Raw genomic sequence first — 14619 nt, 5'->3', positions numbered from 1 at the left:
CCCACACCGTCGGCTACGACAAAAATGGACAGAAGCTGGTTAGTGTCGTCTGGGTACTGTCTGGAGCTCTGGTTCTCAAAGTAGGGTCTGGGGACCCCTCTTTGAGGGGGTTCCAGGGGGTCAGTTAGGAACAGTTTAAACACAAAGCCCTATGTTATCTTTCGGCTGTTGAAAATAGGCAATCTACAGTACAATCCAGCCAGTACAGTATGGCCTATATTTGAATAATGTTGACAAATCTCCTCTTATGGGGGTCCCTGGCACAAATTCATTTCAGATGGGGGTCCGTGACATGAAAATGTTTGAGACCTACGTGGTCTAGTGCTAGTGCTAGTAGACACAGGGCGCTAGACTGAGAGTGGCTGACACAGTCTCAGCGGGCCAGGCCAAGTGGGGCCACTGAGCACAGCGCTCCAGGCGAGTCGGCGTGGAGACCAGTGTTGCCATGTCTGCTTATTATAAGCGAATTTGGACTTGTTTTTTTGCTGCGGATTGCGTTTTTTTTGTTGTGTGTAGTTGCTTATTTTGGTCTTGCTTCCAAACGTTTTGATTATTGTTTAAAACAAAACAGTGGTTCTTGTTTCATGTCAAGGTCCTACAAATGATTGTGTATAATTTTGCCAGGTACTGGCACAAATTATGTGTTCAAATGTTAAAAAATATTCCACATTTTGCACTTTTTGTCAGGTGAAACCTGACCTAACATCGCCCATGAAATGTAAGTGACTATTTCACCAACTCGCCACCTTTCGCCACCTAGTTAGACTGATCTGATTGGCTCCTCTTGCCAATGGGACACCAACCCACGGCAAAGCTTCCTTCTGGCCAATGGGAAGGGGAGGGTCAAATATCCCTGCCAGCCACGACGCAGGGTGCAGACAGACAGGCAGCAGAGATAAGCATGCTCAACACTCACGAGGTGACGGGGAAGGAAGAGTATCGATATAAAAGCGGCTGAAAGGTTGTGACACAAACATACACGTTACTAAAATAATGATGAGACTAATATGGGGGGGGACAACACAACGGAGACAGCGCACGCAAACAACTGCCGCGAGGCGCGAGGTTGTGACAAAACATATACACGCAATAATCATACTAATATGGGGGGGGGGGGGGACAGCGGAGACAGTGCTTCTTTCACCTAACACATTTCTCTATGTGATCATTTCTTGTTTATATCCTCAAGGTTATTTTGAAAATAGCATATCTACAAGCTCACACGCGTGAGCTTGTAGATTGTCTATTTTCAAAAAGCTCGACGCGTGTAGGTTTGAACTTTGAAGTGTTCATGTGGCCGATGGTCGCTTCTTTTGGGCTGGTTTTCGGTTGCTTATTTCTCTGGCAAAATCTCAGCGTGGCCAGGCGGGACGGGGACAACAATCACAGAGGACGGTTTTAGGAAGAAGCGCTGCTTATAACGTGAACAGGCAGGCGCCACGAAGCATGACCTCATTAATCTGGCTAGTGAGAAGTCCGGATCCCTCATTCCTGACTAGCAGCGCTTCCTGCCTTGCCTAGGCCGAGGTTCTGCTTTTTCCTCTTTCGTCCTCTCGCTTTTCCTGTGCATGCTTCTGAGTCTCTCTTTCTTTCAGACGCGCTGTGTAGTATTGTGCTAGCTTCGTGTGTGTGTGTGTGTGTGTGTGTGTGTGTGTGTGTGTGTGTGTGTGTGTGTGTGTGTGTGTGTGTGTGTGTGTGTGTGTGTGTGTGTGTGTGTTGTGTGTGTAAACTCAATAACTAATTTTCACTTCACTGTTCAATACAGTTGAAACTACAGTATGCAGAATCAAGCAAACATTGCCTCATGCAGGATATTATGAAGAAAAAAAAGAGTCCACACATTTTGTTGGTCCAATGCTAGAAAACGTAACGTAAGTTTTGATACCGTTGTTGAAACTATGCAGAATTAAGCAAACACTGTGTTTAATTACTTAACAAAGTGGCAACAATTTCATATTCTTCGGCTCAGTGCTGCTGCATTTAATCCCATTATCTAAAGTGCTGCGAGCACCATTTGACTAATAAGACACATCATGCTGTTTTACCCCGTCTGAATAGCCAGTCGCTTATATTATTCCAATATTCACTACAAGCCATTGTGACTTCAGTCTCACTCCAAGCCAGCGCAGCGAGGCTTGACGCTGGAAACAATAGAGGGAAAAGATGCTATTCACTGCACAGCAGAGCCCCACTTATGGAAAAGCTCATCTCGCTTGTGCCTGCCTCATTCCTACTTAGTTGTGCGTGGGTGTTAAGCACCAACACTTGCAGATCTACAAGCTCACAATGTGTCACTCTGCGACGTGCTTTGAGCTTGTAGATTTATTATTTTATTTTTGTGATGCGATACCCGCACACGGCTAGCTATAAATCCAAGCCTTACACATTGCCCCCTCACTTTTTCTCTCTCACGTGGAGATTGCAGAAGGTCACGGCAAACTATGTGACAAACAAAATGCCAAGTTCACATGATAACACAATGTCTTCTCATCAGACATGCCTCGTGTCACAATGCGAGGAACACCACCAGTTCCTGCATTTCACAATAATGTGCGCACGCACGCACGCACGCACGCACGCACGCACGCACGCACGCACGCACACACACACACACACACACACACACACACACACACACACACAGATCGCATTTCATCACTGTAAAATCCTGAGTGCATGTCATAAAGGGATTCGTTTTTTGGACTTAGCGTTAAATTAACACTCACAATTCTACAGTGATCTCTCAAGTAATGTGCGATGTAATCACAGAAGCCTGACAATGGACCCAGATAGAGCATCCCGATGTAAAATCAACTGCACATATAACACTGTGAAACACGTGCGTTAGGTAACTCCAAGCTCCATCTGAGCTCCATCTGTGAATTAATTGTACGTACGGTACGTGGCATTTGATCTTATTATAGCACATGCTGCTTGCAGCCTTGCAACCAGGGACAATATTATCAAGCTCAAAATCTGAAACGCTGCCGATATTTAGTAGATCAGGGAGTTTGACTTCTGTGACAGAAACGGATGAAAAGTAAACATGCCTCACGTTTGAACGTGGCTGCAGACCTAGTTATTGTAGTAATGAGGATGCGCATAGGGATCTCTAGGGACAGCAGTGGATTCTCCATTCCATAACATATTAAATTGTATCAACAAAGAGATTTCAGGCTGTTTCCTCTCCAATCTGGCCTTGCAGTTTGGATGTATGCCACACTTGCACACAGTAAAAGTGTATAAATGTACCCTCACCCTCACGTCAATTCAATTCTGTACCCTCTCGGAGTCAAATGAATATTCCCGAATTTTATTGCATGCATGAAATATTCTATGAATTGTAGCTGCAGGCCAGGCCAGGGCCCTGGGGTGGACGTGCCGAGGAGTGCCGTTCAAGCTGTCTTCTTGACCCAAGTGACATGTGACAAGCTGTCACACCAATGTAACCCTTCTGACATTAACAAAACAAAAACACACGACGCACGCACGCACGCACGCACGCACGCACGCACACACACACACACACACACACACACACACACACACACACACACACAGACAGCAGAAATATCCACTGCAGCTGACCCAGAGATCAAGTGTCAGGGGGGCTGGCTGGCAATGGCTAAGGGCAGGGTGGTTGTGTGGGGCTAAGGGCAGGGTGGTTGTGTTGGTGGGTGGGACTAAGGGCAGGGCGGTTGGGTGGGTGGGGCTAAGGCCAAGGTGGTTGGGTGGGTAGGGCTAAGGGCAGGGTGGTTGGGTGGGTGGGTGGGGCTAAGGGCAGGGTGGTTGTGTTGGTGGGTGGGGCTAAGGGCAGGGCGGTTGGGTGGGTGGGGCTAAGGCCAAGGTGGTTGGGTGGGTAGGGCTAAGGGCAGGGTGGTTGGGTGGGTGGGGCTAAGGCCAAGGTGTTTGGGTGGGTAGGGCTAAGGGCAGGGTGGTTGTGTGGGTGGGTGGGGCTAAGGGCAGAGTGGTTGTGTTGGTGGGTGGGGCTAAGGGCAGGGTGGTTGGGTGGGTGGGGCTAAGGCCAAGGTGGTTGGGTGGGTAGGGCTAAGGGCAGGGTGGTTGAGCGGGTGGGTGGGGCTGCTGTCTGTAACTAGCAACGGTGGACAGGGTGGTCAGGTCATGGAGGCATGCTGGGGTTGGCTCATGCTATACGTCTATAGGGCTGTCATGACACTTGCGATTATCAATTTCATTGTTGATGTTTTTGCACGACAACAACTCTGTTTGTTTTTTTAAGGCTCGTAAACAAAAGTTGCACATAAAAAAGAAATCGCTGACATATTTAATAACTCCACATTCAAAAAGTTTTGAAAATGCTATTTCCGCTATTTTATTTTTGTTTGTGTAAATGTATGAAAAATGTTGAATAATTGTGAGCGGTCATGCTCGCTGCAGACCTGTGTTTCGTATACGTTAACCTCTTACTCTCTGGTTCCAGTTCGGAGTGAGAGTGACAGGTTTGTTTAGGGCTCACAGGCCAAGCTTTCCTACTGTCACAACAGTGTTTACTAAATGACAGCATGCAGTGCCAGAGTTATGAATAGTTTATGGGGACTATAAATGGCCAATTCCCAACGGTGTACACGCTGTGTATTTATAGAGCAGCCAGTTGCAAATGTACGTACTGGATGAAAAACATTGGACCGATATGAATAACATCCTGGAGTCAGTCCATAATATTAAGGCCTTTATTCAGACACAAGCAAATACGATCCTTCATCGGCTGAACCATTTGTTACGCCGTAGTCGTCTGTGACAGGGTCTTTGTGTGTGTGTGTGTGTGTGTGTGTGCGTGCGTGTGTGTGCGTGTGCGTGTGCGTGTGCGTGCGAGAGAGAGAGAGTTAATCTGGCAAACCGCGACTGGACCTTTCAGCAGCAAACTTTGTATGCCCGTGGCAGCAAGAATTAATAGAAATATATGTTTTGTAGTTTTTGAAATATTTTGCACAACGGATGGAGCCACAGCGTTTCATCATACCTAGCAATATAACCATACGTAGTTATACTTTCGTCGTCTGTTCATTTTACGAAAAAATACAAAAGGTAAAATATGGAGATAGGAGGTCTGTATTGTCGTGCAACAAGCTGTATCTGTATTTACTATCTTCCTGCTCCCAGACATCTTTCTCCACAAGGCCTTATAATATATTTCCAAATTATAGCAGGGTCTATCTATGTGCCAGGTTTCATTATCAGCAGAGGACAGACACCGTGTCATTGTGTAGCAATATCCTCCTCTGGGGAGTCAATATGAAGGAAACACGGTGGCACCGTTCATAGTGTACTGATGCCAGGACACATCATTAACTTTCTCTACAACTAACTTTCTGGACCACATCATGCAAACCAGCTACAGTACATACCAGTGGTGGAAAAAGTACTCACATTTTTTACTTAAGTAAAAGTCTCAATACCGCAATGTTAGAAAAAGTCTGAAAAATTCTAAATTAACTTGAGTAAATGTACAAAGGTACAGTAGGTATTGGTATAAAAATTTACTTAATTATGGGGAAAGCATACATGGGAAGGAGAACAACATTTTACTGCAAGTGGGAATTGGATTGGACTTTAATCTCTAGCATTTAGGGATTCGATTTGAGGCTATAAACATCCCGACTCCTGTAGCACATGTACTGTATACACTTTGTTGTTAAATGTTTTCTGTGTTCTTTTGAAAACTGGCCTTCTGGTGAGTGGTGGTCCCTCAGCAACTGTTACTAATACTAGAGATATCCTAGATTAGATAAGTCAGGAGACTTTCAGTGCCCTCTTGTGTGACATCTCTGTAGCGCAAAACAACATACTCATGAGGCAAAAGAGGCTGCAGCTAGCACATGTTAGCCTGGTTAATAAACCAGACCGAATCAGCCGTTGGCAAAAAAAACGCCTACCAGCGGATTACGGTCTGGCGAGGCTCAGTAGCACGCCTCTTTCCTACAGCAGAGAACAGGTCGGACCAATCGGGACACGGTATGCAATATAGGCGGGCTTTGGTACAGTGACGTTCAATGCTTGAGACCTTTGACTGACAGTAGCTCTGACCAATTGCGTCAAAGAGAAAATGTTCCCCGGGAAATTAAATCCAAGTGGAGCCAGCCCAGACTGATATACCGCGACAGTGTTGTGTGATATTAGTCTGGCTTATTAGCCAGGCTAAGCACATGTGAATGCCGGGAGAATTTGTTGGAATCATTGTGATACTCATAAATAGCACTGTATTAAAATACAATCATGTATCATATACTGTGGTGGTTCCCAAACTTTTCAGCACGTGTCCCAAAACAGAAGTTAGATATTCGTCCGGGACCCAAACTAGTGAAAATAGCCGATCTATTCGTGCCACATTGTGAGCTTGTAGATCGGCTATTTTCACTATTTCACTAATATTTGTTCTAATTTATGGAATTTCTTAGAATTTTATTTAATTTCTTCATGACATTACTGAAAAAAGAATCACTGGATTTTGTTATGAATTCATGAAAAGTTTAGCTTTTTTGGGAATGTTTTATCTGTTTTCTTTTGGTCTTCTTAGCATCATCATCATCATCATCATCATCATAGTGTCCTCATTGTGTCTTGTATTCTGTGTGTGTGTGTGTGTGTGTGTGTGTGTGTGTGTGTGTGTGTGTGTGTGTGTGTGTGTGTGTGTGTGTGTGTGTGTGTGTGTGTGTGTGTGTGTGTGTGTGTGTGTGTGCGCGTGTGCGTGTGCGTGCGTACGTGTGTGCGTGCGTGCGTGCGTGTGTGTGTGTAGCTGGCAGGCGTGGCGCGGGGCAGGGAGCATGGCTGAACCACGGCGGGAGAGCACCAGCAGCCTGCAGAGGAAAAAACCTCCATGGCTCAAACTGGACATTCCCATGGCCGCCGGCTCCTTCGACGAGCCTCCCACCTTCGTTCAGGTACCCTCATGTCTCTCAGAGCCCACATGGTGGTGTCATTAGGACATTGTTCACTGTAGGATCCACTGTTTCTGTTCGTGTTTTGTTAGTCTCGTGTATATACAGCCAGACAACTGTTCCACAATCTCCGTATGCTATATACTGTAGTCTGGAACTACACCTCCCGAAATCCGAGAGAGGACGCTGTCATCTGTTCACCAATTTGTTAGCGAAAATATATCTTAAAGATATCTTTACATTGCTTTATTTTTTTTACTTTCCATTTCTGTTGAGCAGCAAGCTATATAATTATGCTTAGAGGATTTGTATTTGGATACATTTGAGCGACTGTAAAGACGAAACGGAAGTGGGGAGGAGGTGTCCTATCCGCTTTATCATATGATCATTTTCAGAGCTTCCGTGCTCCAAACTGTATGACACAAGCATTTTGTCATTCGAAAATTGTGGGAGGCAACAGTCTGGCTCGCAAGACTAGTGTTTTGTTTACTCTGACTTCCTCCATCGAGTGCTTCCTCCATCTGTTTCTGTGACCTCCTTCATGGAGAATGCCTTAGGTCTTCACTTCCCTGTGACAGCATGTGATGTGTGCGTGGTTGTTCTCCATCCAGCCGGTGAAGAGACAGGGCTTCCTGCGCAGCATCAGCATGCCAGTAGAGACGTCTCATCTCCAGTCGCCCCCGCGCGATCTCTTTGACCACCACCGCCGGCCCGTTTTGCAGCGCCAGTCATCCATCACACAGACCATTAAGAGGTAAAAGACACTCAGATAAAACGCCAACTGCATTTGGTTTAGCATGGACTGCCGACAACCACCCGTCCCACATGGTCTGTGTTCTAGAAGAATCATACTGTAGATGTCTTGTTGTATATCGGACAGCATACAGCAATCTTGTTTTGGATCCGGTAGTCAACAATATACAGTAAAAAATGTGAAAAAAGTGTTTACTCTAATTTAACTCCATAGTGTAAAAAAAGGACCGTTGCGGTTCCATTATTTTCGTTTTTGTTGATTGAGTGATGAAAGTGTATCAGCATGCGGTTGTACACATCAGAGAAGATAACAGGAGGAGAGCCACATGGATTGTTCCACTGCATATTGATTTGCCCAAAGCCTTTTGGGGCATCATGTTGCTCATTATAGTTGAAGTGAGGACAGTGGAAGTGCAACACTGTCCAACCTAATCTTCTAACATTACTCCAGTGATGCTGTGAGCCTTTAACTCTTTCCTAAGCTGTTTCTCTTTGCATGATGACTGTGTCTGCATGGGGTGAATTCATAACTTCATGTGATCTTTTGAATTTTAACCATCAAAAGGTCTCTATTGAACCCATTAAGACCAGGAAAGCATCAGTGTTATCTTAGATTTATTTGGCTATTCAAAAATAGCAGATATACAAGCTCATAAATATATAAACAAAACAGTTTCAGATGGGGATCTGCGGCCAAATACATACCTGTGTACTTGTGGGGGTCCTTGAGATGAAAACGTTTGAGTACCACTGACTGATATAGCAACATACTGTAGGGTTTTCAGAAATAATTGATTTAGAAGACATTTGTAGAATCGGCCTCAGGTCTTAATGGGTTAACATAAAAAAAGTCTCGATTTAACAATGATCTGCTTTTCTTTCTCTGCACGACGGACGGTCGTCCAGCTGCACTTTTTTTCCTTCTCACTGCCTGTCCTTGTCTTTTTTCTGTCCTTCCTTTCCTTCCTTCCCTTTCCTTCCATCCTCTCCTCTCTCCTACGGGGGGCGACTCTCTCCTGCTCGCCTCCGTCCGCCCGACCACAGCAGCAGGAGGGTGCACTTTGAGCGGATTAACACGGTACCCATTAAGGGCCAGCGGGCCGCTCGCCGCAGCGCCAGGAAGTACCATTCGCTCTCCAGAACGCTGCTCAGGTACCACGGGAGGAGGTCCCTCCCCTCACAAGACTGGGCAGGGGTTAGCGTCAAGGTCAGGCTCAAGGTCAGGGGCCCTGGGGCAGGATCATTATTGAGGAAAAATGGGGCGCATCTTGTAATGTGATATTGTGATAATATGATGGATGCCACTGTAGATAAGGTATGTCATTATAGGGGAACATACAAAAACAACAAAAAAAGAAACGTTCACACATTTAAAAAAAAAATCACAATAATGGCAACTTATTTCTGCAGTCTTGAAACGTTTTTAAAGTATACATTTGGTTTTAAGGTGTTAAGAAATGTTTGATATGCTTTTATTTTAGCCTGACCCATAAATTCTGCCATCAGCTCTAGTGCTGGTAAGCTACTGTGCCAAGCATATACAGTAAGCAAAGTGATTATATTTTATGCTTTTGAGGAGGTTCCGCTGTGCTGTCAAAGTGTTATACTGTACTGTCACAAGCATCGTAGACCGCTCCTGTCTTCCTCAGGATTCATTTCACTCCTGAGTGTAAACATGGACCAGCGAGGGTCATTTTTGAGGGGCGCTAGACCCTCCAGCTTTTGTCCCCACAAAATGTCCGCAACACAATCATTAAATGCCATTGACAATGAAAGGAAAATTTACGTCATCTTGTCCCTACACGTCTCATATTTGCCATTGACAATGAAAGGAGAAATTTGGTCAAATGTCTGCCAAATATGACGTAAAATCTCCGCAACACAAACATTCAATGCCATCGACAATGAACGGAAACTTTACGCCATCTTGTCCCTACACGTCTCATATTTGCCATTGACAATGAAAGGAGAAATTTGGTCAAATGTCTGCCAAATATGACATACATTTGTGGCAACACGCATTCTGATTGGCCAGTATGAGATGATGCATGATGATAAGAGCGCCCTTCACTTCACACGGGTGTGATTTTTTTACATTCAGGACTTGACTGTAGTGTGTTGTATTCCTGGTACCGCTATGAGTCATCTCACTTACACAAGGGATGCTGGGTTTAGTCAGAACAGGAGTCGAAACCCTTTGCTGCCAAAATCCCCCTATATTCTGAGCTAAAGTAATGGCCTGGACAGGAAGCTGTTGTGTGTAGTCACACAACAAGGGACCACACATCATCATGCACATCTGTCAAGCAGCATTCATCACTGAGGGACTGTTATTGCATGGGACTGGAGCTCATTAGCAGGCCCAGGTTTAAATGCTGTGGGTTTGGTTTTGGCTGCCAGGCCAGCCCAGACACAACTGTTTAGACTCTAGAGGGTCCGAGGGACACAGATCTGATTAGACCGGGATGGGATGTGACTTGACGTCCAGGTGTTCAGTGAAGCTGGGCTCTATTTATAGCCGGCTGGGGTCAGCGAGGCCATGGCCACCGCTGTGACGAACCAAGGCACACACAGCTGCCATGTATTGTTGCTGTCGGGTGGAAATATGTCATACCGTGCCCGGGTATGTCCAAAACCATAACCTTTTAAAATGACTATTTAAAAAAATAATATGAAACAGTGAAGCTCACATCGTGTCGCATCGCGGCCCATTGCGAGCTTGTAGATCTGCTAAATGCACTACTTGTGTGTGACACTTGTATGATGAAGTAGGGTGTTAACATACCAAAATATATAAAAAGTTGAAATATGGAGATGGTGGGTTTGTGCCTGTCAGCAACGCTATGTACATTTGGGCTAAACACAGAAAAAAGCACAACCAATTATATTATCCACAGAATTGCGCAATGTAAAGGAGGCTGAGCGTTTTTATGAGCTACAAAATTGTGTCCCAATTTCAATTTGAGCGAGTCACGGTTTTCCCTCCAGATCTTGTGTCATTTAGTATGCAGGCAGCAGGGGTTAGTCATGCTGTCTAGCTTTTACTTCTACCCGCACTATAGGCAAATATTCTACTCCACTACAATTATTTGAAAACTTTATAGTTACTAGTTACTTTGTAGATTTTGATTATTGTTACAAAACATACATTAACCACTTCAGCCCTAGATACATTTCGGCCATTTGAATATATCCGATCTACAAACTCACAATGTGTTGCGATGCGATGCATTGTGAGCTTGTAGATCTGCTATTTTCAAAAGATGTGGCCACATTTGAAAACTTGGGGGACATTCTGCATAATGAGTACTTTCTACTTTTGGTACTTTCAAGTACATTTTGAAGCTAATACTTTTGTACTTTTACTCAAGTACATTATGAATTCTGGACTTTGACTTATTTTGATATTTTTTATATTGCAGTATTGATAGTCATAGGCCTGACTCACACCTTTCGATCTAGCATACAACATTGATGCATGCTAGATGTACAGATAGGGTTTGTTTACATCTTGCCCCAATGCATTTCCAATGGAAGTCACATGGTTTGACACAACATTTGTGTTGTACGGCTTTCGGCTGTGTTTCGACTGCCCCCCTCCCCCTCATACAACCGTACAACACAAATGTTGTGTCAAACCATGTGACTTCCATTGGAAATGCATTGCGAGCTTGCATCAGTAAACAAGTCTCATGCATCTAGCATCCAACAATGTTGTATGCTAGATGCGAAGGTGTGAGTTACTCAGTGGTGGAAAGTAACTAAATACTTTTACTTAAGTACTGTACTTAAGTACAATTTTGAGGTATTTGTACTTTGAGGTATTTGTACTATTTCCAATTTCCAGTACATTTACTTCTACTCCACTACATCTCACATTTTGAACTTATGAAATGGGACGTTCTGCAATACTTTTAGTACTTTAAGTACATTTTGATGCTGATACTTTTGTACTTTTACTCAAGTACATTTTCAATTCCGTACTTTTACTTGTAACAAAGTACTTCTAAATTGCAGTATTGGTACTTTTACTTAAGTAAAACAATTGACTACTTTTTCCACCACTGGTCTTACTTAAGTAAAAAATTTGAGTATACGTTTTCCACCACTGCTGTCTAGCAGAATGGAGGGCACTGGGACTTCACACGCGTCCCATGCAGCTGCTAATTAGCTAGTTTAGAAACAGCTTAGCTTGCGTTCACTTCCTCTGTAAAATGTTTCTTTTTTTTCCACTTCCTGGCCTCAGGGCGTCAGAGGGTTGTTTGCTCTGGTACTTATTAACGACATGACTCTGTTACTGAGGCATTCTCTGAAACTGCTCTTCAGAATATTGTTCATAAATACATAAACAAACAGACAAACATAAACACGCACGCACACACACGCGCGCACGCACACACACGCACGTGCGCACGCACACACACACACACACACACACACACACACACACACACACACACACACACACACACACACACACACACACACACACACTTGTTTTTATTTATAATATATATTATATATATGTACAGTATTTATATATAAACCTTTGATAATTTGATATACAGCATGCTTTAAGATAAGTATGTAAGATGCCGTGTTCCATGTGAACCATGTGTGTGCGTGTGTGTCAGAGTGTGTCTGTGTGTGTCAGTGTGTGTGTGTGTGTGTGTGTGTGTGTGTGTGTGTGTGTGTGTGTGTGTGTGTGTGTGTGTGTGTGCATGTGTGTGCATGCACGTGGGTGCATGCATTTGAACGTGTGTGTGTGTGTGTGTGTGTGTGTGTGTGTGTGTGTGTGTGTGTGTGTGTGTGTGTGTGTGTGTGTGTGTGTGTGTGTGTGTGTGTGTGTGTGTGTGTGTGTGTGTGCATGTGAGCCTTCCATGTGTGTGTGTGTGTGTGTGTGTGTGTGTGTGGCTGAGTGTGTGGCTGTGGCTGAGTGTGTGGCTGTGTGCATGTGTGTGTGTGTGTGCATGTGGGTGCATGTGTATGTGTATGTGTATGTACTGCATGCATACTGTATGCGTGTGTCTGTTTCTCAGTATCTGGACATGAACTTGCCCAGGCATATTCCCCAGGTTACCGCTGAGAACTTCTCCTTTTGGTTTGGTCTTATCAGTGCATTGCATGTTTGTCCACTCCATCGATCCTAGGAGGGACATCTCGTTGGCAACTTTTACTGTACTACTGTACTGTACCAGATTATACATTTTACAATTTAGGCATCTAGCAAACGCTCTTAATCCAGAGCTTTTGGCACTTTAAGTAAATTTTGATGCCAATACTTTTGTACTTTTACTCAAGTACATTTAGAATTCCAGACTTTTACTTGCAATCTAGCATTTCTAAATGACAGTATTGATACTTTTACTTAAGTAAAACAAATGAGTACTTTTTCCACCACTGGCTGAACCGACGGTGTTTGTTTGTGTTGCGTCGTCAGGGGCACGGCGGATTGGTTCGGGGTGAGCAAGGACGGCGACGCCACACAGAAATGGCAGAGGAAGAGCCTGCGCCACTGCAGCCTGCGCTATGGCAAGCTCAAGCCGCAGGTGATCCGAGAGATGGACCTGCCCAGCCAGGACAACATCTCCCTGACCAGCACTGAGACGCCGCCGCCCCTCTACGTCCCCTCGTCGCAGCATGGCATGCAGAAGGTACTAGCGATGTTTATTCCATTTGTTCTCATACAGAAAAACTGCCACATGATTAAAGGATTAAACACTTAACCATATACATCATTGGCCTGGGCCGGCCGAGCGGTCCAGGCACATAGGCTGGTAATCCTATCCTGACAGCGTGTTGCGGGTTCGAGTCCCGAGCCCGTGTGTATGTGTGTCTTCCCCCCCATCGCTCTCCCACTTCCCTGTCAAACTACTGTAAATATATCAATAAAGGGCAAAAAGCGCCAAAGGATATCTTAAGAAAAAGAAAAAACACATATACATCATTCGGCCCGCTCCCCTTTTCCCTCTACACCAAATCTCTTTGCTGAAAGCAGCTTGCCTACATGCTTGAGCATTCTGATGCCTTGTAAACAAACTATTTTTGCTGAACATGTGTTTTCAACTAAAAACGTTTAGGAAAATCTACAGTATAGATCAGAGTTGGTTGTCATATTTCACAATGGCCAGCTTTGAGGATTTTATCGTTTACTCCTATACAAGGGTCAGTGTGAATGGCAGAGCGCAGAACCCTGAGTACTGGAGCACCCCAGGGCTGCGTTAGCTCACCTGTCCTTTCTACTCTGTACACAAATGACTACTGTAGAAGTGGCAACCCAAATAATTACATCATAAAAGTATCGGATGATACTGTCATCTTAGCCCTTCTGGATAAGGATATGGATTTAGCTGACTATTTCTTAGAGGTACAGAGCTTTGTAAAAGTGGTGTGATGACAACCATCTTGTTCTTAACGTTAAGAAGACACAGGAGATGGTGCTCGACCCCAAGAGTATTGGTGACCAGTGACACAGGCCTGTGGTCATTCATGACTCGATCATCTCACAGGTCTCCTCATATAAATACTTGGGCATTTGGATTGACAACTCACTAACTTGGAATACACATGTGGACAGTCTCTGTAGTAAGCTACAGCAAAGACTGCACTTCCTCCACCGTCTCAGGGTTCATGGTGTTGACCAAAAATGTATGTTTTTTTTCAACAATGTATTTATTTTCCTTTTTTACACACAAATGACAATACAAATATACAAAAAAACAACAATGAACATTACAAGACAATTACTGATATAAAGAAAGCAAAACAACAATAACCAAAAAACAAAACAAAACTAAAAGAACAACAACAACAGCACTACTCCTCTTCAGCTCCCAAAAATGTATGTTAGTGTTCTAACGATCGGTCTTGGAAAGCCTGGACAGGCTCAAATAATTGCGATTAGGTGGTTATGTAATAATTGTATATCCCTCTCTTTCTGAGCTGTTTCGCTGTGCTCTAACGACACCTG

The 14619-nt window shown here is 44.3% G+C and overlaps 1 protein-coding gene across 2 annotated transcripts in view; it reads left to right on the top strand.

Moving 5' to 3' along the window:
* The window catches only part of rhbdf1a (rhomboid 5 homolog 1a), a 68239-nt gene that overhangs the window by 39604 nt on the left and 14016 nt on the right, over window positions 1-14619 (top strand). The window contains exons 2-5 of one of the 2 annotated variants that reach the window (XM_079520993.1): window positions 6755-6899; window positions 7508-7650; window positions 8694-8801; window positions 13090-13303. In XM_079520993.1, coding sequence (XP_079377119.1) covers window positions 6783-6899; window positions 7508-7650; window positions 8694-8801; window positions 13090-13303 — 582 coding nt within the window. In that variant the 5' untranslated portion in view covers window positions 6755-6782. The remainder of the gene's footprint in view (window positions 1-6754; window positions 6900-7507; window positions 7651-8693; window positions 8802-13089; window positions 13304-14619) is intronic. The other variant, XM_079520994.1, reaches the window with a different exon arrangement.

Source organism: Electrona antarctica (assembly GCF_951216825.1).
Source record: "Electrona antarctica genome assembly, chromosome: 14".
NCBI lineage: Eukaryota > Metazoa > Chordata > Actinopteri > Myctophiformes > Myctophidae > Electrona > Electrona antarctica.
The sequence above is the reverse complement of the archived record's forward strand: the minus strand, read 5'-3'. Positions and strand labels throughout refer to the sequence as shown.